We start from the raw sequence: 20,035 nt of genomic DNA, 5'->3' as shown, positions 1-20,035 counted from the left end.
TTTTTTTGTTCAGACAATTTTGGCCGATCGATATAATCATCGTAGAGAGTTGTGAGTAATATCATTAAAAAGCTCATCCAGCGTAGAATATGAAATAAAAAAAAAGATTTTTTTCAATTTTCGCTCTTTATAGGGAGTTATCGGGCTTTAAATTTTTGTGAATATTTGATGTAATTCATCGGTTTTTGTTCACATTTTCGGTATTTTTGACCTAATTTTTGTCAATTTTGCTTTGTCGATTTTTTTTGCTTTATTGTTATTGATTTTACCTATAAAAATAGAGGAGGGTTGCTGAATTCTTTGATCTGAGTTTTTTGGCTTGAATTTTTGCTAAATTTTTCAAAATTCGATTTTTTTCGGGACCAAATTTGCATTTCAGTACATTTATTTTAAATTTGCTGGAAGTAGATAGCTTAAAACTGCAGCTATTTTCTTTTAAAGCTGAAAAACGAGCTAGTTCTACAACCACTGGCTTGGATTTTTCAGGAATTACTGTTTCGCCAGTTTTTTGCAAATTAAATCTCGATATCTATACAAAATGCATTTTTATTTTTGACAAACTGAAAAATTATTGAAAAATTGCTATTTCTGAAAATCTATTTCGCAACCTTTTAAACGAGTATTTTTTAGACGCGCAGTAACAGCTGCGTTGATCGATCTCGCCATGGATGCTTACGAGAAAAAATTTAGATTTTAATGGAGCGCAACTTTGTTTTTTTCAAAATATTTCTGCTATGTGAAGGTTTTTATGTAAACTTTTTTTACTTACAAGAAATTCAAATCAAGGTTCAATGATTGAGAGATTCTATTAAAAAGAATTGAGGTCCAACGAGATTTTATTACGGTTTCAGAATAAGCTCATGATTTTTGTGGCTCTGACCAATTATTTTCATAAAAATTTTTTTATGTACTTCTTGAATTTTGCTTTCATCTTCTATCTTTTTTGTAGTCAAACGACTTATTGTCCGCTTGTTTCTTGGGAGGTATAAATGAATCTAGAATATTCTTTCAGTTGTTATCTAATGTCTGTTTTGACTTCGAATGTAATTGTTTTAAGAAAATCTCTATGTAACTTTGTAACTATTTCTATCTTATTTCTCTCAACTTCAGGCGCAGTCTCAACTAAAAACAAGCAAAAACCAATTTTCTATGGCTTTTAAATTAATGTTTGGAATGGTTCTATGTTCAGCTAATGGTCTCTTTCTTTTTATACTACGCATTTTCAAGTTTTTTTTGTTTTTGAGCATAGTTTTCATTTTATGAGTTCATTTTGTTTCCTTGTCAAATTATCTTGTTATTAACGATTCCAATCGAAGGAAAGAATACTAGTAAAATAAAGAGCAAAAAAGGATGCAAAAACGCGTATATGGATATTTTAATTGTTTTAGTCATATAGTTTATGCTTTTTGTGCTGAGACACGGTTATCTCGCAAACCTTAAATGGATTTTTTTGTTTTTGCCTATGTTTGTTTTTTTTTGGTTTTGTACGCCATATACTTTATAGTAATATGTCTGAATTGCTTCCTCAGGACATATAGTTCAACCTAGCTAAAGATTTCAGTTTAGAGCTGTTTGTTTTAATGACTTTAAAATTGAAGTGAGAAAAAATTTTTTCAACTAAATCCTTTTTGCTTCCATTTTCGTAACCATGTAACTCGATCTCACTAATTAGAAGTCTCAATTAGTTTTGTTGTTCATAATATTTGCGCTTGGTTATACGCTGTCACCTATTGCTTCGACCATTAATTTCACAAAAGTTTTAGAGATTTCTATACTGTTAAATTTTTGGGTTTCTTTTTGTCATCTCCTCGGACTCCTTTTATGAGGATGACTTCTTGAAGTTAAAATGAAGAAAAAATGACAATGTACAGTTCTTGCAGGCGTCATTTTATAATTATAGCGCCTTAAATAGTGTGATCTCGTGTAATTGTTTGAAGTTTTGTCTTCTTTATGTATTTGTTGTTATTTTGTGGAGTCGTGACTTAATCACATTATTAACAGGCCCAATTTGTTTTCTTGGGTAATGCAACTCAATCGATTGCTGTTTGTTTAAAATTTAAGTCTGTTATGACTTTTAAAAATATTTGTTTTCGAAAACGTATTTGTGGTTTTGAGATTCGTCATTTTTTAAATAGTTTTTCGGTAAATACAGGTCACAACCCGTTTCCAGTTAACTGAAATTTGATCTCTATAACGGTTTTAGCTTCAAACATTCGTTTCTCGGCTTTGTTACTGCTGTTACTACGAGATTTCACAAAAAATTTGAGATTTATATTTGTACACTTTATAGGATTTTTGTTTTCTTTTCAGTTTATAACAATAATCGTAGGTTCCATTGGCTTTGAATTTTTGCACAATTGAACATTGGAAAATGACATGTCTTAATTGCTTCCTTTAGAGATATAAATGAACATTTTGTTTTTCAGCTGACATCTAATGACAATAATAAGGGTAAAGTTAAATGTTTTCAAAAATGGAAACGTATTTTTGAATTTCGCACCTTTCTTTTTTAGTCGACCTGTTAACCAGTCTTATTGAGGACAGGTCTCATCTCATATCTTTTTTAATGAAGTCTAGATTAAATTGTTTTGTTTAGGTTTTATCTGATGCGAGTTTGATTTTGTTATGATTTTATTTATTATAGCCATCCAGTTTTGGTAGTAAAGTGTTTGTTGTTTGATTTTTATTATGGTCCTTTCTTGTATTTCTATTTTCACGGACGTTTATTGGCCCTCTAGGGTGGCATTACTGTTTTCCATTGGTTGTTTACTGAAAGATATTTATGTTGTTGAAGGTTCTCTAACTCTTCAACATTTGGTAGCCATTTAACTCAGAAATGTGGATGAGCGGGACCGGAAACTTATGTGCGTACGCAATTTACCGAGCCTCCTTGTTTCATATAAAAGTTCTCTGATTTGATAAAATGTTAAGTATTACCAGTCTTGCTATACGATTTTATAGATGTTGACAGGTAAAACACGTACGACTCCAAAGTCAAAACACATACATATTTGAACTATCAGGATGGCTGACGATTCTCTTTAAAAAATAAATGAGATAGCTCGAGTGAGATTGTGCATAGCACAGAATGTTCCAACATACGTCTAAAATTTATTAAAAACTTCTTGTTCCGAGACCAAAGCTCTTTGGCTATCAATTCTTCGAAACTCAAACAACCATTTTTTCCGTAGCAAACATGAGTGAGAATTATATTTTTTCTAAACAAGAGCAGTTCGCGACCCTCGTTGCTATAATTTTGTCAGACATGAAAAAGATCATTTTGGAAACCGATAAGCGGTAATAAAAAGAAAAATTTTCTATTTCATTAAGACTTTTTTTTTGTTGTTTTATGAATTGATAACATTGAAACACTAATACAGAAATTCTATTAAATCGGATATGAGTCCAAATGAAATGATTATCAGCATAAGGCCAATTGAACAGAACAAGGATCGAATCGGATTTAAGTCTTTTGAAGTAAAAAAAAATTGGAGAAAAACAATTTTTTTCATTGCCTCAAGTGGCTGTTTTCTTGTTGAGTAACTTCTAAAAAAAATTATTTGAACAACCCTTAGGAAATAATTTCACTAATTTTGATGCTAAAAACCTGGCAAAAATTGATAGTCGGTTTTGTAGAGGATAAGGCGTATTTCCTAACGCAAGCAAAATTACACTATTGACTGCTTCAGATTTTGAGTTAACTGAGAGCAACAATTAGCTGCCAAATAGTTGAAAACTTGAATTGGAAGATGAATTGAAGCATCAGGAATAATCAACAAAAAATAAAAAGAAACAGTCTTTTTCTTAAAAGAAACTACTTTTTGCTAACATCTCAATTATCCAACATTTAAATTCCAATCCTGATCTGTAGGTTCTAAACTGAATCAATTCTCAAATAAACTGAGCTATTGGATTGATCTTGAGTGCTCAACTGTTTTTAAGATTTTGTTTGATCTTTCTCTGAAATATAAAAACTTAAAATGAACAATTATTGCCTCTGTTGAGTCAATTAGTCCAGAAAAGTAGAGTCTCTAACTAGTCCACAAACTAATTATTCAAAGATAAAAGCAAATCAGCAAAAATATCAATGAAGTATTACGTATTGATTCCAGAAGACAGAAAAACCGGCAAACAGTTGAGTGATAACCAGTTTGGGGCAATTGAAACAGCAGAGAACAATTAAAAGATACTGGATTTGTAACCTTTTCAGAAAAAGGAGAAACTAATAAAATATTTTTCCTTTTTAATAGCCGCACAGCGATAGCTGGGGCTATTATTGGCCTTCTCTTGGTTTTTTACAATTCAAAGAATTTGAATTGTATTGGGGCGCTGTCTTTTTTTTAAGATCTGTTCACACATTTTCATGATTTTTGAAGTCAAATTGGAGTAGTGATTTTGGTCACGCCGAAACAGGAAATGGAGCGAAAAAGTGAGTGGTTTTGCGGCGTGAAATTTTTTCGCTCTAATTTTAAAGTAGAGTGAGAATATGGTGTTTGAACAAAAATTCGCTTTATCGGTAGTGATTTTTTGTTCACATGCGGCAATTTCACTTTGATTTTAACTGTTTTTTCAATTTTTTGGATAGGAATTTTTTCTAAATGATTTTTCCAATCCATTCATAGTCCGTTCTAGGTCTAGTTTTCTGTTTAGTCAATGAAAATTCTTTGAATTCATGTTTTTTTATTTCGTCGTCATAATTTTTGTTACGACAATATGACGTCACAGCCACTTTTTGTTCATTCGTTCTTGCAATTTCAACTGAATTGCATGTGTGACGTCATTTTTCGCTCTTAGTGGAGCGAGTTTTTTGTTCATGCGCGTGATTAAATTTTTGGTCACACTTGACTTACCTCACTCTCAAAAATGACTTCCTCACTTTGAAATTGACTTTTATTTAATTTAATTCAAAGAGATAAGGTCAAATGGGTGTGTGTCACTCTAAATGAAGGTTATTAGAGATCAGCTAATAGAGGCAGCAATGACATACAGATTTTTAATCAAAATATAACAGATCAGCCCTCAATGAAAAGACGAATTTTTTTGTTCTGTCTTTTTTACTGTTTTTTTTAGACTGCTGATCTACGAATCTATTGCGCCTTATTTCTGGCAATCTGCCAGCTATGTTTTTTATTTTCCGCCTTTTTTCGATTTCATTTTCGATTTCGATGTTTAATAACAATTTCCGCTGGGCTTTTAAAAATCTTCAACTACAGTGCTTTTTTTCGAATTTAATAACTTAACAGTAACAGTTGAAGAGAAAAACCCGTAAAATTATTTGTTTTCCGTCTTTAACCTCGTTATTAGTAACTTTTTTTTTACATCGTTGATAGAAAACAATTTCATTTTTTTTGAACAAATGATTTTTTGAATATACATAGTTTTATTAAAATTGATTGATAATTTCAACATCACATCTAAGTTATTAAAATAATCTGACAATTTTATCACAACTAAATATTTAAAATAATCTAATCCCCCCTAAAAGTTTTTCGTTTTTCTTAAACGTTTTCAAATGTCACCTTTTCGTGATCCTGCAATAAAGATTAAATTGTTCTAAAAAAATCAAATATAACCTCTAAGGGCTGCAAATTGCTATTTATCTTTTTTCACAACTGTGCAAAAAAAAAAGAAAAATTAAGAGAAGAAAAGAAAGACGCCTCGTGTCTCTATTCCCCCATTTTAAACAAAAATTTGGGAAAATAAATGTATAAGATAGACCTAGGTGGTTGACGATAGATAGAGAGTAAGAAATTTCTCTCGAACGACGTTTGAAGCAATCATTGTAAACCTGTTGGTCTTTTTTATGCAAAATGCTTTGCTTTTTTCTTCTTGAACATTCCATGACTTCTTCAGTGACTTTTTCACGCTTCACTTCTTCATTTTGAGTGATTTGAATTGCTCTTATTGTTTGTCATTACAAAGCTGAAAAAAGACTGGAATTAGTCCGTATTGGCTTATATAATTAAACAGTACAACATTTTTTTAGTGAAAGGATAGACAAAGTAGTAACTTACATCAATCACCGCCTAGAATACTAGTAAAATACCTCCTCTTGAAAATAATCAATAAGGTCCGTTGAATAAATTAATTTCAGTGTAAAGTTCGTGGAAATTTACTAGTATTAGATTTCAGAGCCAAGTATGCTGATTGCCCAGACTAACCTACGAAATGTCAAAAATGTAGTAGCTAGCAAAATGTGAATTACACACAAAATAAACTTCTGGTAAATTGGCCTTAACGGAGTTAAGGTAAACAACTCTTAAGGTAAAGTTAGGGTAAAAATTATCTTAATTTTACCTTAACCTGAGTTAAGATGAAAATTTACCTTAACTTTGTTTCTTTAGCTTTTTTTGTTAGGTTCTGCAGTAAAATTACCTAAAAAAGGTAAAACCTGTAAACAAAAACTGTTGCCTTCAATACTTTGAGTCGTACAAATAGATAAACTAATAGATTCAAAAAGTTTGACCCTTAAAATACCTTAAAACTACCTTAAATTTTTTCTTGGTTTTTAAGGTAAATTTAGCTTAACTAAAATTATTTATCTGAAAAGTTCAGGTTAAAATTAAGTAATTTATAAAGTGAATTTCAGGTATATTTTCAGGTTTTTTCACCTTAAATTTTAAAGTAGTTTTGCAAGTTTTTAAGGTAACTTCTGCCAATTTTTCTTTTACTGTTCAGGTGTGTTTTTGAGGTAAATTAAAGGTATGCTCAGGTGAAATTTCGGGTGGTGACCCATAATTTTTCAGGTAAATTTCAGATGAATTTAAGGTAAGATAAGTTAAGTTCAAGTAAAGCAAAACTTCCTTAACGTTTCAGGTAAGTTAAGGTGTCTTTTCAGGTAAATTTGCCTGTACTTTTTTAGTGTGTACCACGAACAATGATTCAACTTATATAGATTCAATTTTCGCTGTTTACTTACACTAGTAACAACAATATACTGAATATTTTGATACAATTTTGATACTCAGAAACACAAAAAGCAATAAATTCTTAGCTTGTTCTATTAATCGAATACTCTTAGATGTTATCCTTAGAAGAAATAGCTAAAAGCAATTCATTTATTCAATAATTAGTGCAATTTTCGTGTCATGAAGGCGAGTAATTGAACAATTGGCGCATCGTGACTTTGAATTAAAGTCCTTGAAATTGGTGGAGCAGTCAAATTTCTTCTATTTTTTTTCTAGAAACAAAGTTTTTTCTGTTAGGAAAATCTCCAATAATCGGAGCACCAACCACTGTTTTTGGAATTAGACTCGAGATTTGTTGCCATTAAAGAAATAATAGTGGTGATTGAGAGCGCTGACATCAGATCATGCTTTGGATACAAAAGAGTTGGGTGCAAAACTTTGTGAACAAGAGTTGATGTTTTAACAACGCAAGTTGTCTGAAAACCCTGCCACATACTGATACCTCACTATCAGAGTAAGCCGAATATTAGTTTTGTTGATGTATTAATGAATGTAGAGACATAGTTCAAAAGTAGAAACTCATTGCATAGTTAGCAAATCTTGCTTCAATTGTTTCGGTCATGCGTACTATCACTCCAAGCCTTTCACAGCAGACTTTAACTAAATGAATGAAACTAGTTGTAGAATCTTCAATTTTATTGATATCAAAATGTTAAGAAAAAATTCTATATTAAAGTCAGCAAGGATGTAAGACAGATTTGTTTGTTGACTTAAAAGGGAATTGAGTTCAGTCCACTTTCACAAATAGGTCACGATGTCTACTCCGATTTACTCTTCCATTGGAATATCTTGGTCCCTTAATATTTGCCACCCGAGCTTGTATTAGATCAAATATGGGCTTGCAATTATTGTACTCAGTAAACTGTTCAATTTCTGCCGGGCTCAGCTCTGTTTTCCATCGATCTATGTTCAATTCGGCATTTCTTGGATGTCCTGTTTCGAAGCCTCCCGTCACTTTTGCTTTTCCGTGGGTTACTCGGTGGAAACGCTTCGCTAGGATTGGATCGATGTAAATGTTAGCAAAATTTTTCAGCTTTCTGATGACTGAGTCTTGGTGGTTGACTAGCTCATCGTATGTTAGCTGCATGATCCTGTTAGCACCAAAAAGTTCCACTAACCTCTGACCTGATAAATCAAAAACCAAAAATTGATTAATGCTGGGCGAACTATTTTTTTTGTTTTCATTTTTTATTATCTGGTGAACGCTAAAGCATTTGCTTTCCAATGATGAAAAATAAAACACGCAGCACATGATCTAGTTGGCAGTGTTGTTTGATATCAGCTACCCTAGTCATAATCGGACAGTGGTCTTTCAGAATAAACGTCCGATAAATGTCAAATAATAGTTGTAATGTCAAATAATAATAGTCTTTAAACTTTAAAACTAACGCTCATATTCAAAGAAACATATTCAACAAAAATTTAAGTGCTCGATAGGATCAAAGTGTTTGAAGATGAAAAAACCAATTCCGGTCTGCTCCTCGTGCTCACTCAATCTGTGACCCATTTTTTTTTCAAAACCGAATCCTTGTGCATTTTCAACAACAATTCTCAAATCTTGGAACAACTAACCGAGTTAACCACCGTAAAAGAAACTAGCCAATCATAAAGCGCCATATATGCTTTCTATTAAAGCTTACTAGTGATAAAATGGCCAGAGAAAATTTTAAAAATTTGAATTTAGTCAAAAATCAGTGAAAAAATAACATTTCGCGAACACCATTTCTGAGCACATAATGTCAAAATGTGAACACAAAATGTAAACCGTATAGTCTTTGGCAAGATACCATAAAAAGTATGTTTTTGTTGTGTAAGTTTGTTCAACCAGGTTATGCGTTCCTTTACCATTTGGAAGATTAATTGTAATTTCAAAGTTTTCTACTAAAAGGTAACTTACTTGCCACCAGATCTTCATACATTGGATTGCATATCTTGTGTGGACCGAGGGTACCCATGGATGTGAAATGATCAGGCATCTCCTTACGAGATAATTGAATAGCTCTAGGATCTCTCAGAAGGTGTACTACTTTAACATCACTCATCCTCAAAAGCAGTTCCGTCAGCTCTCTCATTCGGAGCCGAATAGTTTTCACCACTATAGCAGGGGTCACTTTTTTGCATTTGGTGTTAAGCTTTGTCAGGTTAACCGTGTCACGCAGTTCACTGTCCACAATAGGAAGTGAGCTCTAAACAAGTACAAAACTGAAGTTGCTCAAACCTTTTAATTAATAATCTTTACATTCAATAGCTGTTCAAAATTGCTTTCCATTCCTCCCGCTTCCTGTATTGTTTCACCGCCCTTTTTGCAGATACATTAGGTAACTGCCCTTATATGGAACCATGGAGGCAACTGTAGTCATAGCAGCTTTGTCTTAAAATGGACAAGAATTTGACTGCGCGACTTTTTCAGAATTTTTGTTTCGGCCGGTTCGCCTCAAATTCATTAACTCGCAATTATGGGTGCTAATATGGGAAAGGCAATCGTGTAGGCAATCGTTCCTACAGCTGGGCAACTCACTCGATAGCAACACTCTACCATTGATTTTATTTGTAATTACCAACATCTTTTGTCCAGTGGACAATACCCGCTTCTCAATAGACAGCTTTTAATTCACTCGAATTTAATTGAACCTTCACAACTGATCACACGAATTGAAGGTGACCTACAAATATGCCGAGAGAATACGGTGCCGATTTTGAGAATGCAAAAACTTTATCCAGTTTTTGGCTCGAAAGCTCTCTTTCATCGCCAATCAATACTTTTAAAACAAGCACAATCACGAACCATTATTTTGGCATATATTTTGGCATATATCATTTTAATTGCTCTCAAACGAAGTTTATAGCAACTACATTAGTCCTATGGTTTTTAAGGCAAATTTTTGCCTGACCTTTTTTTGGTCTAACATTTTCAACTTTTTATCCTGAAAAACGGGATAAACAGGTAAAGCCCGTTGAGCATTAAATGGCTGAACAGCTCTCTTAGAGCCTAACGCTTTACTAGCCTCTCAGTATGTGAATTACCAAAACTGTTTAGAGACAAATGTTGGAGACATTTTCATGGTGTGAAGGGCGGTTTTAAATCTTAAATTTTGGGCTTGATTTTGAACACACCGCAGATTAATAAATAAACAGTTTACTGACAACGCTGGAAAAAAACTTTCGACGTTTTTGGTTGACAATATTAATCTATTTCACGTTTTCACTATCTGTTTTAAACATTTGTCAAACTCAGTTCCTGTTTGGGTATTTCTATTGTCGACATGCCACTATGTGTTTTGAGAATCAAATGTACCTAATCCGCTTGTGGACATGGTTGAAGTTACTACGTATATGTTAGAATACACTAAATTACCAAAAAGCTACGTACAGCACAATTTGTGCATTTAAAGCTTTACTTTTGCTCAAAACGTTTGATTGTCGCAAAGGCGTGAAGAAAGGCGTGAAATTTTTAAGTTTTAAACGCAATTTCATTCGCGTTTTCTCCGCTTACACAGAAAAGAAGGTTAAGCTGCTTTGTTAATTCACTGTTTGCCATGATGTTGCGATTGGAAATGTCCAGTATTGATAGTCAGAAAACAAGAGTAACCCAGCTTTTAATCAAGATAGCAGTAACAGGAAAGTATGCAGTATGCATACAAACTACATCAAAAGTGCAATAGGCTCAGAGCGTCTCTAGCAAAGGAATTGTTCGATTTATTCGGAGAAAAGAAACAAGATTTTTTGACAACACTTTGATTTTGCACAGGCAATCACTCATCTCGTGGGGGTACAAAACATCAGATGAGCGGACACTGTTTGATAGGAGATAAAATAAGCTAAAGGGCCTAGTTCGCTTGAAATCGTTGAAAAATTACAAAAAACATTTCCATTTTCAAACCCTTATTTCTCAACAAGATGATGCTTCTGTGCATAAAGCAAAGATTGCCAACGAATTCTTCAAAGAAGATGAGCGGGAGGTACTGGAATGGTTGGCAAATAGTTCAGATCTGAATGCAATTGAATATTTATGGGAAATTGTGAAGCAAGAATTACGAAAACCGAGAGAAATTCAGGAAAAATTGGAAGAAAAATGGTCAAAACCTTGACTTGTTATTTTGTCTGAAAACTCCAGAAATTGTCTATTAGATATTAGAAAAACCAGGAGCGTAACTTCCCGTTATTAGAGAACTGATTTGAACTCAAAATGTTGTATTATTTGATGTTTGTGTAGCTTTTTAAAAATTTTCTTGGTGTACGTAGCTTTTTTGGTAATATAGTGTAAAGTTATGAGACAATAAATGCTGCTAATTGGCAGACTATTTCCAGAACTATATTCTACTTTATTCAGGCCCAAAATTTGCTGTTTCTTCAAGCCTATGAAGATAAAATGTAGAATATTGATTATTTTTGATATTTAAAACTTAAAAACTGTTTGCTATGTGGAATTGAATCTCCCCTGCATTAGTTTTCTTGAATTAGTCAAGCAATTTTGCGGTAACCCAGTATTTGAGAAGTGCTTTATCAAAAACAAGAGAAAGAGAAAACTTCTAAATTCTAATTAAGGTTAAGAAATTTCTTCAGAGAGTTGCCTGAAGGCGTCAAAGGAGTTTTACTGACTGAGTAGCTTGCTGACAATTTTTTGTCTAGAAAAATGAGAAAATAGGCATGAAAATTTGAAAAAATTGCACGTGGTTTCATGAGAGAGAGAAGTTCGATAGAGTTTAATGACTTATCTCTCTCAGCTCAATTGTTGCTTTCTATTAGCAGCAAAACTCCAAAAAGTTAAAAATTTCTCCGCTGATGTTGCTGTTTCTATTACAAACGTTAACGCGGAACATGGTGCAAGTGTATTTCAGCGCTGAACTAAGACAAATTTAATTTGGTTCTTTATCAGGGCCATTTCTTTGGTCATGTCCCATTTTTAAAAAGCTACAGTATGCAAATTTATTATGTTATGAGTCAACAAACTGTCTGAGAATTTTTGAGAAAAATGTTTTTCAATAATTGATTCACTCTTGTGAATAAAGAAGTTAAGCCTGTTTCTTATGTGAGGAGCGATATATACTCCATTTTTAATTACCTTGTCACTTTTGTTTGCTCAAGAAGCAATAAATTTTTTTATCGCAATCTTCTCTCTCTCTCTCTCTCTCTCTCTCTCTCTCTCTCTCTCTCTCTCTCTCTCTTTCTCTCCTGCTCTATACAAAAAGCGTGCAAAACCAGTTTCAGTCAAAATTTCACAATTCACATCGAATCAGTTGGGTACTTTTTTGGGAAGTTCTAAATTATTCCGGAAAAATCAAATTGCTAATTATTTTTTGAGACAAGCTTGATTGGCGTTCCGTCAAAAATTCCATCAAGTAAGCATAAATGTTGAACGCCCCAGTCACCGCAATCTCCGCCAACCCCACATTGTTTACAGCAGATTCACCTATGGAATTAGCTCTGCTACACCAAACAACATATCTTTTTAACATTTGCGTTCGTTTTCGAGACAACAAGTCCTTTTCTTGACCTGCATTGAAACCACTGGTCCACCTGCCGACAGTAGGTCCATTCAGTCAATAAATTGTAAACGAAGTCGAACACAATAGATTAAGTAGGGATATGTGGCTTCAAAAGTGGGATGCCACCGTCATCAGTGGAGAAATTAAGGGAGCCATTTAAGTGTAGTTACAACATATGACCAACTCTTCCATACATCACAACCACCTTCTCTGTCTGCCTCCCCTCTTTTTGTACTTAATTGTTTTTCATAATTAGAAATGTGACACATCTGAGTTTACACAATCATGAAGAAGCTAAAGAGAACATAAGACAACAATTGAGCGAAGTTTCAATATCAAGCAATATCCGAATAGTTAAATAAAATGTTTCTTATGAGCTCTTGTATAAAGAGGAACTAAAAGAGCCGTCATAAATAAAATTGAAGCAGGCAATCATCGGAAAAGACTTAGCACTTCACATTGAATCAGTCAAATATTGTTAAGGAGGAGTCCTAAATTGCTCCGGAAAAACACACTGTGTAATGGTTTTTTGAGACAAGCTCAATTGGTATTCCGTCGTAAATTTCCTTTAAGTAAACTTAATTGTTGAACGCCCCAGAACCCCGCCCCCAATCCCCAACAAGCCCCTATTTGTTGCATCGGATTCACTTTGGAAAGAGCTCTGCTACACGCAACAACATTTTCGCAACAACAACGCTAAGGATGAGAACAGAATTTTTTAACTGAACACGCCAGCTATAGTCTGGAAACAAAATTTTAACTTGCACTGGACTTGCCGCAACAGCACTGATTTGTTATGAGGCGAAAGTCCAGGAAATAATCTGCACTTTAATAATTCTTCATTCACAAAATTTTGTCCACAACTGAAGACTATAAAAGCTCTAGCTTTTGTCATCTTTTGAATGATGGCATAATTTCTGTTGGTAGATAACAATAGATATGCAAGTAATTCCTTGCTAAAGAAAATTGGTTGTGAGGATTTGGCGCTGCTGAGAATTTAAGCCGAATGGTATTCCAGCAGAATGAGGAAAACAAATAACTTGAGCCATCTGTGACTTCAAAAGCTTTTTGATCATTGATACAGTTGACGAAAGAGTTGGGATTTATAATCTATCTGCTTCCCCTCTTTCTGTAGGTAGAATGGATCTATTTTCCAGCCTTTTCTGCCCTCCCCCCACAGTTTACTGACCTATATTTAGTTTTTAAGCCCCCGGGAGTGGGTGCCATTTGTTACATATTAACGTTCTATGCAAGTGGGGCAGCAACACTGCTGGCGCAGGTTGAACAAGTGTTCGGTGCGGCGACCACTACGGAATTAAGCTGGATTAAGTCCCTACTGGTTTCAAATTGCGAAAAAGACGTGCAGGTAGTTCAAAACTGCATTTAATGGTAAACGCGGCTTTTGAGTTACTGCTGTGCATTTTCAGACGTTCCTTATTCCATGAATGTACAGACTGCCAGGTTGCGCATAATGTCCAGACAAAAAACAATTCGAATTCGCTCATGCTAAGAATGAAAAAAAGTGTATGTTAACTGAACACACTAGCTATAGCCTGGAAACAAAATGTTAACTTGTAACTTCATGTTGGAGTATTGAGTTGTATGCTGATATGCTGCAGCAGCTCTGATTTGCTATGAAGTGAAATGTCCGTGAACGACATTTACAAATTTTTTATTCACAAAATTTTTTCCGCAACTGAAGGCTATAAAAGCTTTTGTCATTTTTTGAATGGTGGCATAATTTCTGATGGAAGCTAAGAATAGATGTACAAGTAGTGACGTTTCCTTTCTAAGGAATTTTGTTTGTAAGTATTTCCCGTACCTAACTCCAAATGTGATTCAGTACTGGACCAGTATAAATGAAAGTCTTTCTACAAAAATCAGTACTGAATTCGTACAATATCAATTATCTTAGTCATATCAGACATGAATTACATCTTCTCTCTCTCTCTCTCTCTCTCTCTCTCTCTCTCTCTCCTGCTCTATACAAAAAGCGTGCAAAACAAGTTTTAAAACAAATTTCACAGTTCACGTGGAATCAGTTGGGTACTCTTTGGGAGAAGTCCTAGATTATTCCGGCAAAATCAATTTGCTAATTATTTTTTGAGACAAGCTTGATTGGCATTCCGTCAAAAATTCCATCAAGTAAGCATAAATGTTGAACGCCCCGGTCACCGCAATCTCCGCCAATCCCACATTGTTTACAGCAGATTCACCTATGGAATTAGCTCTGCTACACCAAACAACATATCTTTTTAACATTTGCGTTCGTTTTCGAGACAACAAGTCCTTTTCTTGACCTGCATTGAAACGACTGGTCCACCTGCCGACAGTAGGTCCATTCAGTCAATAAATTGTAAACAAAGTCGAACACCATAGATTAAGTAGGGATATGTGGCTCCAAAAGTGGGATGCCACCGTCATCAGTGGAGAAATACAGGGAGCCATTTAAGTGTAGTTACAACATATGACCAACTCTTCCATACATCACAACCACCTTCTCTGTCTGCCTCCCCTCTTTTTGTACTTAATTGTTTTTCATAATTAGAAATGTGACACATCTGAGTTTACACAATCATGAAGAAGCTAAAGAGAACATAAGACAACAATTGAGCGAAGTTTCAATATCAAGCAATATCCGAATAGTTAAATAAAATGTTTCTTATGAGCTCTTGTATAAAGAGGAACTAAAAGAGCCGTCATAAATAAAATTGAAGCAGGCAATCATCGGAAAAGACTTAGCACTTCACATTGAATCAGTCAAATATTGTTAAGGAGGAGTCCTAAATTACTCCGGAAAAACACATTGTGTAATGGTTTTTTGAGACAAGATCAATTGGTATTCCGTCGTAAATATCCTTTAAGTAAACTTAATTGTTGAACGCCCCAGAACCCCGCCCCCAATCCCCAACAAGCCCCTATTTGTTGCATCGGATTCACTTTGGAAAGAGCTCTGCTACACGCAACAACATTTTCCTCGGCTTTCATTTTAACGGCTGGTTCACCTGCCGCTTGTTGGCCCACTTTGTCAATCAATTGTAAGCATAGTCGATCAGCGTAAACTTGGCTAGTACCTGTGGTCGCAGAAGCGGGATGACGATCGTCATCAGTGGAGAAGTAAAGGGAGCTAGATCAGTGTTTTTACAACGCACGACCAACCGGCCGATACGCCTCAACCCCCTCACTATTTGCTTTCCCTCTCTCTGTAAGTCGAATGGATCTATTCTGTTCCCCCGAACTTGGTTGCCATATATCTTCTAAGCCCCAAGTGCTGGTTCTGCCCCCTCCCCAGTTTACTAACCAATATTTTGTTTAGAAGCCTCTGGGAGCTTGTGCCATTTGTTAAACTTTAACGTTCTAAGTAAGTGGGGCATCAACGATTGTGGGACAGTTTGAACATCAGTTTGGTGTGGCGACCACTTTTGAAGTACACTGGAATGAGTCCTCACTGGTTTCAAATGGCAAAAAAAGAAGTGTAGGTAGGTAAACTGCATTTAATGGTAAACGCGGCTTTTGAGTTACTGTTGTGCATTTTCAGACGTTCCTTATTCCATGAATGTACTGACTGCCAGGTTGCGCCGCATCATGTCCAGACAAAAAACAATTCGAATTCGCTCATGCTAAGAATGAAAAAACTGTATGTTAACTGAACACACTAGCTATAGTCTGGAAACAAAATGTTAACTTGTAACTTCATGTTGGAGTATTGTGTTGTATGCTGATATGCTGCAGCAGCTCTGATTTGCTATGAAGTGAAATGTCCGTGAACGGCATTTACAAATTTTTTATTCACAAATTTTTTCCCGCAACTGAAGGCTATAAAAAGCTTTTGTCATTTTTTGAATGGTGGCATAATTTCTGATGGAATCTAAGAATAGATGTACAAGTAATAACGTTTCCTTTCTAAGGAATTTTGTTTGTGAGTATTTCCCGTACCTAACTCCAAATGTGATTCAGTACTGGACCAGTATAAATGCAAGTCTTTCTACAAAAATCAGTACTGAATTCGTACAATATCAATTGTATTAGTCGTATCAGACACGAATTACACTTGGCAAGTGATTCCCAAGTTTAAATAAACTTTTCTAAAAAATGTATGTGAAAATTTTGAATTCCGAAAAATTTTGTACGTGCCACCATTTCCAGGTTTATGTTGTTTATGTTTTACCACTTTCCCGGGGTCCTAAAAATCCTTACCAGACTGGTACATAAAGGCACTGGACACTACTACAGGACCTCCGGGAGGTCCCAATGGATCATTTCAGGTAGCTATGGACCGTTTTCAGCCGTTTCTGAACCGTTTCAAGCCGAATTTTAGACGAAAATCAACATTTCTTGATCTGTCATATTTGGCAAATGTCGATGAACATCACTAGGGGCAAAATCCTTAATATCATTATCATAGTTAGTGTTTTTTTGTTCTGGACCATTGTCGATTAATAGCAAATACATCATTCATTTTTGACGTGTTGCATTTTAATGGTCTTTTAAGTTTTTTTCAGTTAAATATTCGCATTAGCTGATAACGGGATCACTGATTACGCCCAAACTTAATACCCCTTCCAACAGAAATGACTCATTATCCAATTATGTTGGTTTGATTCTCTTAGCATGGCAAATGTGCACTTTGTTTTAAAATGTTGGTCATAGCATTAAACAAAGCATACGAGACATAAAATAAGATGACTGACTAACTTTTATTCTCGGTGTCGTTATGAGCAACTCCGATAACTCAGAAGATTGTTATATACTTGTTTAGTTGACGAAAGAGTTCGGATATTGGAGTTGAGTACGAAAATTGAGTTGGATATAAAATTCACCAATGAAAGCCGTGGAACCATTAGTTTTTGTTTTTTGCTTTCAATCAATTTGTCAAGCGACTAATTGGCTAATGAGTCATTTCACGTATTTCTCATCAAATAACGCGGATTTAGTTGCAAATGATCACAATAAATTAATGATCGGATATTTGTGAGTTTGAGCGGGAACAGTTTAAAAAACTGGCAAAAACATTTTTAAATGATTTTATGGTTGTGGATCGGAATTATTTGACACAATTACTTATAATAATCAGAGGATCTATTCTGTTTTGTAGTGTTTTTACGCCCCCAGTTACAAATTACATGTTGTTATATAGCACGTTACGATGTAAAAAAAATAGCGCGTGCGCCTGGGGGGGGGGGGCAAACAGAATAGATCTTGCTAATCAGATACCTGCTCGAGAGCTAATGGCCATTTTCTAACTCCAAATGATGAACTGCTATTGTTCATCTCCAAGATGTCAGAGAAGTCACAACTCTTGAGCCTAAATAGACGATATTAAATTAAACTCTAATTTGAATTACGACCCTCAATGCCGATGTTTTTGATAGAAAGTCATCATGTTTTCATTGCTTTAATTTATTCCATCAGAATATTCTACCGCTGGAATTTGATCAAAATTTCAGGATCTTTTCCGTTGGTGCCCCCCCCCCCCCACCTTAGTGGGTGCACATTATTTGCACCCCAAGACGTACGCGCCATATTTTTCATAATGATTTACTGTGTAATGACACGTGCTCTGTAACTGGGGGTGCATAACGTACTGGGGGGCGGGGGCACAAACGGAAACGATCCAAATTTCAATACATTAAACTAAAGGTTATCAAAAATCTGTCACAACAGCTCTGCCAGTTAACAAAATCGGCAGCAGCGATATTTGACTTTTTGCAGAGGAGTTAAAAGCTCCGTGCTATTTCTTGAGGATCTTTTCCATTTGTGCCTCAGTTATAGAGCGCGTGTCATTACATTGTACATAATTGTGTGATAACAAAGCACGGGCGCTTGCGAAGTGCAAATAGTATGAACTATATATATGCTGTTTTCTATCCTGATGGCAAGATTCTTCCAAAAAAAAGTTAATCTTGCAAGAATCTTATAAGATTAACTCTATCTTACAAAGATCTTGCGAGAATAACTCTGTCTTGTAAGATCTTATAATCTTGCAAGATCTTACAAGATTAACTTCTGTTTTCGACTCGGGTGCACTAATCTGGAGACACAAATGGATCTATGACCTTTCTTGAGTTTATATGAGTTCAATAAAAACAACAATGCACGGCAACCTTTGCAGCCATTTCAGTTTCTCTTTTGTCTGGTCCTGTGCAGTGTCCGACAAGTATGAATTGAAGACTCTGAATGGCTCGAACACGTAGAGTATATCTGCATTCTGTCTGAACAGTTCTCCCAACAGAGTAGAACCACTGCGCATGTACGTCAGTATTATTATCCTAGCAAAACAAATATTCACTTTTGGTCTAAACACTAGTTGCATCATAATATAAAAATTGGCAGACACAAAATTATCAAGACTGCCTAATTTTTCATCCTGGGCGTTCTATCTCTCCTCGACTGTTGGCTGTTTCATATTCGTAATGTAGATTTAAAATGATGTCAATTGATAACGAATTAAATTACTGAATGTTTTTAGGTTGATGATTTAATTATGTTGATGCCAGTGCACTTCAGAACATTAACAGTACAAGACCTTTTAACAGTGAGATCTTTGCAGGAAACCACTAAATTGGTCAATATTTCATCTGCTTGTGGTCACTTTCAATCATTAGTATAGTCTGTATTTTTTGTCAGATTATGAGATAAAACTGGCATCAACACCAGATAACTGTTTCATTGTTTTCAACTCGTTTTGAGGTACCATCGTTTAGTTTTTGTCCGTCAACAGAAACCTTAAGGCCCTGATTTTTGAGCACTGGACTAGCGTCGATTAATAGCAAATACTACATTCAGTTTTGAAGTGTTGCATTTTAATGGCCTTTTAAAGTTTTATTCAGCTAATAATTCGCATTAGCTTATAACGGGATCACTGATTACGCCCTAACTGAATAGCTCTCCCAATAGAAATGATTCATTGTCAATATATGTCGGTTCGATTCTCTTAGCATAGCAAATGTGCATTTTGTGTAAAATTGTAAGCCATAGCATTAAATAAAGCAAATGAGAAATGGAATAAGATGACTGACTAACTTTTATTCTTAGTTAACAAGTGTCGTTATCAGCAACTCCGATAGCTCAGTATATTGAACTCGCGGTATAAAATTTGGCCAATTCTTGTTTGGTGAACACTTGTTTAGTGCATTCCGCGGTGCGAAATCAGGTATAAATTTGTTATGGAAATTATTCTGAAGTTGTTTGACTAGTTTTTGGGTTTCGCCTGGCGAAATTGATTATTACTTTATTAGGCTTAATTCCCTTCGCGAATGGCGCTCCAATTCCCCGGGTTGACAAAAAGTTTTAATCATAGAACTTTCATACTATGGAGCATAGACTTCATACATTCAAAAAGACATAACAAATTGGTAGGAATACAACTTTGTCATAAACGAAAGTTTTATGACTAAAACTTATTCATAAATGAAAGTTTCATGATTAAAAATTTTTCATAAATGTAAGTTTTATGATTACAACTTTTCCATATAAACTTCTATGGCTACAAATTCTCCATAACAACAGAAACGAGGCATTTAAAGAGTCTTGGTTTTTTCGTGAGTTCTGGTGAGCTGGTGCTGATGAGATGAACAATGG

General features: G+C 34.7%; 2 protein-coding genes across 4 annotated transcripts in view; one reads left to right on the top strand and one right to left on the bottom strand.

Moving 5' to 3' along the window:
• Positions 1–20,035, top strand: part of LOC142339268 (NADH-ubiquinone oxidoreductase 75 kDa subunit, mitochondrial-like) — a 494,345-nt gene that overhangs the window by 68,374 nt on the left and 405,936 nt on the right. The gene's annotated exons all lie outside the window — the stretch shown is intronic.
• The window catches only part of LOC142339247 (carbohydrate sulfotransferase 4-like), a 119,066-nt gene continuing 106,664 nt past the window's right edge, over positions 7,634–20,035 (bottom strand). For 2 of the 3 annotated variants that reach the window (XM_075389136.1, XM_075389119.1), the window contains exons 2-5: positions 18,559–18,723; positions 17,669–17,759; positions 8,866–9,154; positions 7,634–8,093 (exon numbers count right to left, since the gene is read on the bottom strand). In XM_075389136.1, the coding sequence (XP_075245251.1) occupies positions 7,696–8,093; positions 8,866–9,154; positions 17,669–17,759; positions 18,559–18,704 (924 nt within the window). In that variant the 5' untranslated portion in view covers positions 18,705–18,723 and the 3' untranslated portion in view covers positions 7,634–7,695. The remainder of the gene's footprint in view (positions 8,094–8,865; positions 9,155–17,668; positions 17,760–18,558; positions 18,724–20,035) is intronic. The other variant, XM_075389127.1, reaches the window with a different exon arrangement.

The sequence above is a fragment of the Convolutriloba macropyga genome, chromosome 1 (genome assembly GCF_964194025.1).
Source record: "Convolutriloba macropyga chromosome 1, txConMacr16.3, whole genome shotgun sequence".
Classification (NCBI taxonomy): Eukaryota; Metazoa; Xenacoelomorpha; order Acoela; family Convolutidae; genus Convolutriloba; species Convolutriloba macropyga.
The sequence above is the reverse complement of the archived record's forward strand: the minus strand, read 5'-3'. Positions and strand labels throughout refer to the sequence as shown.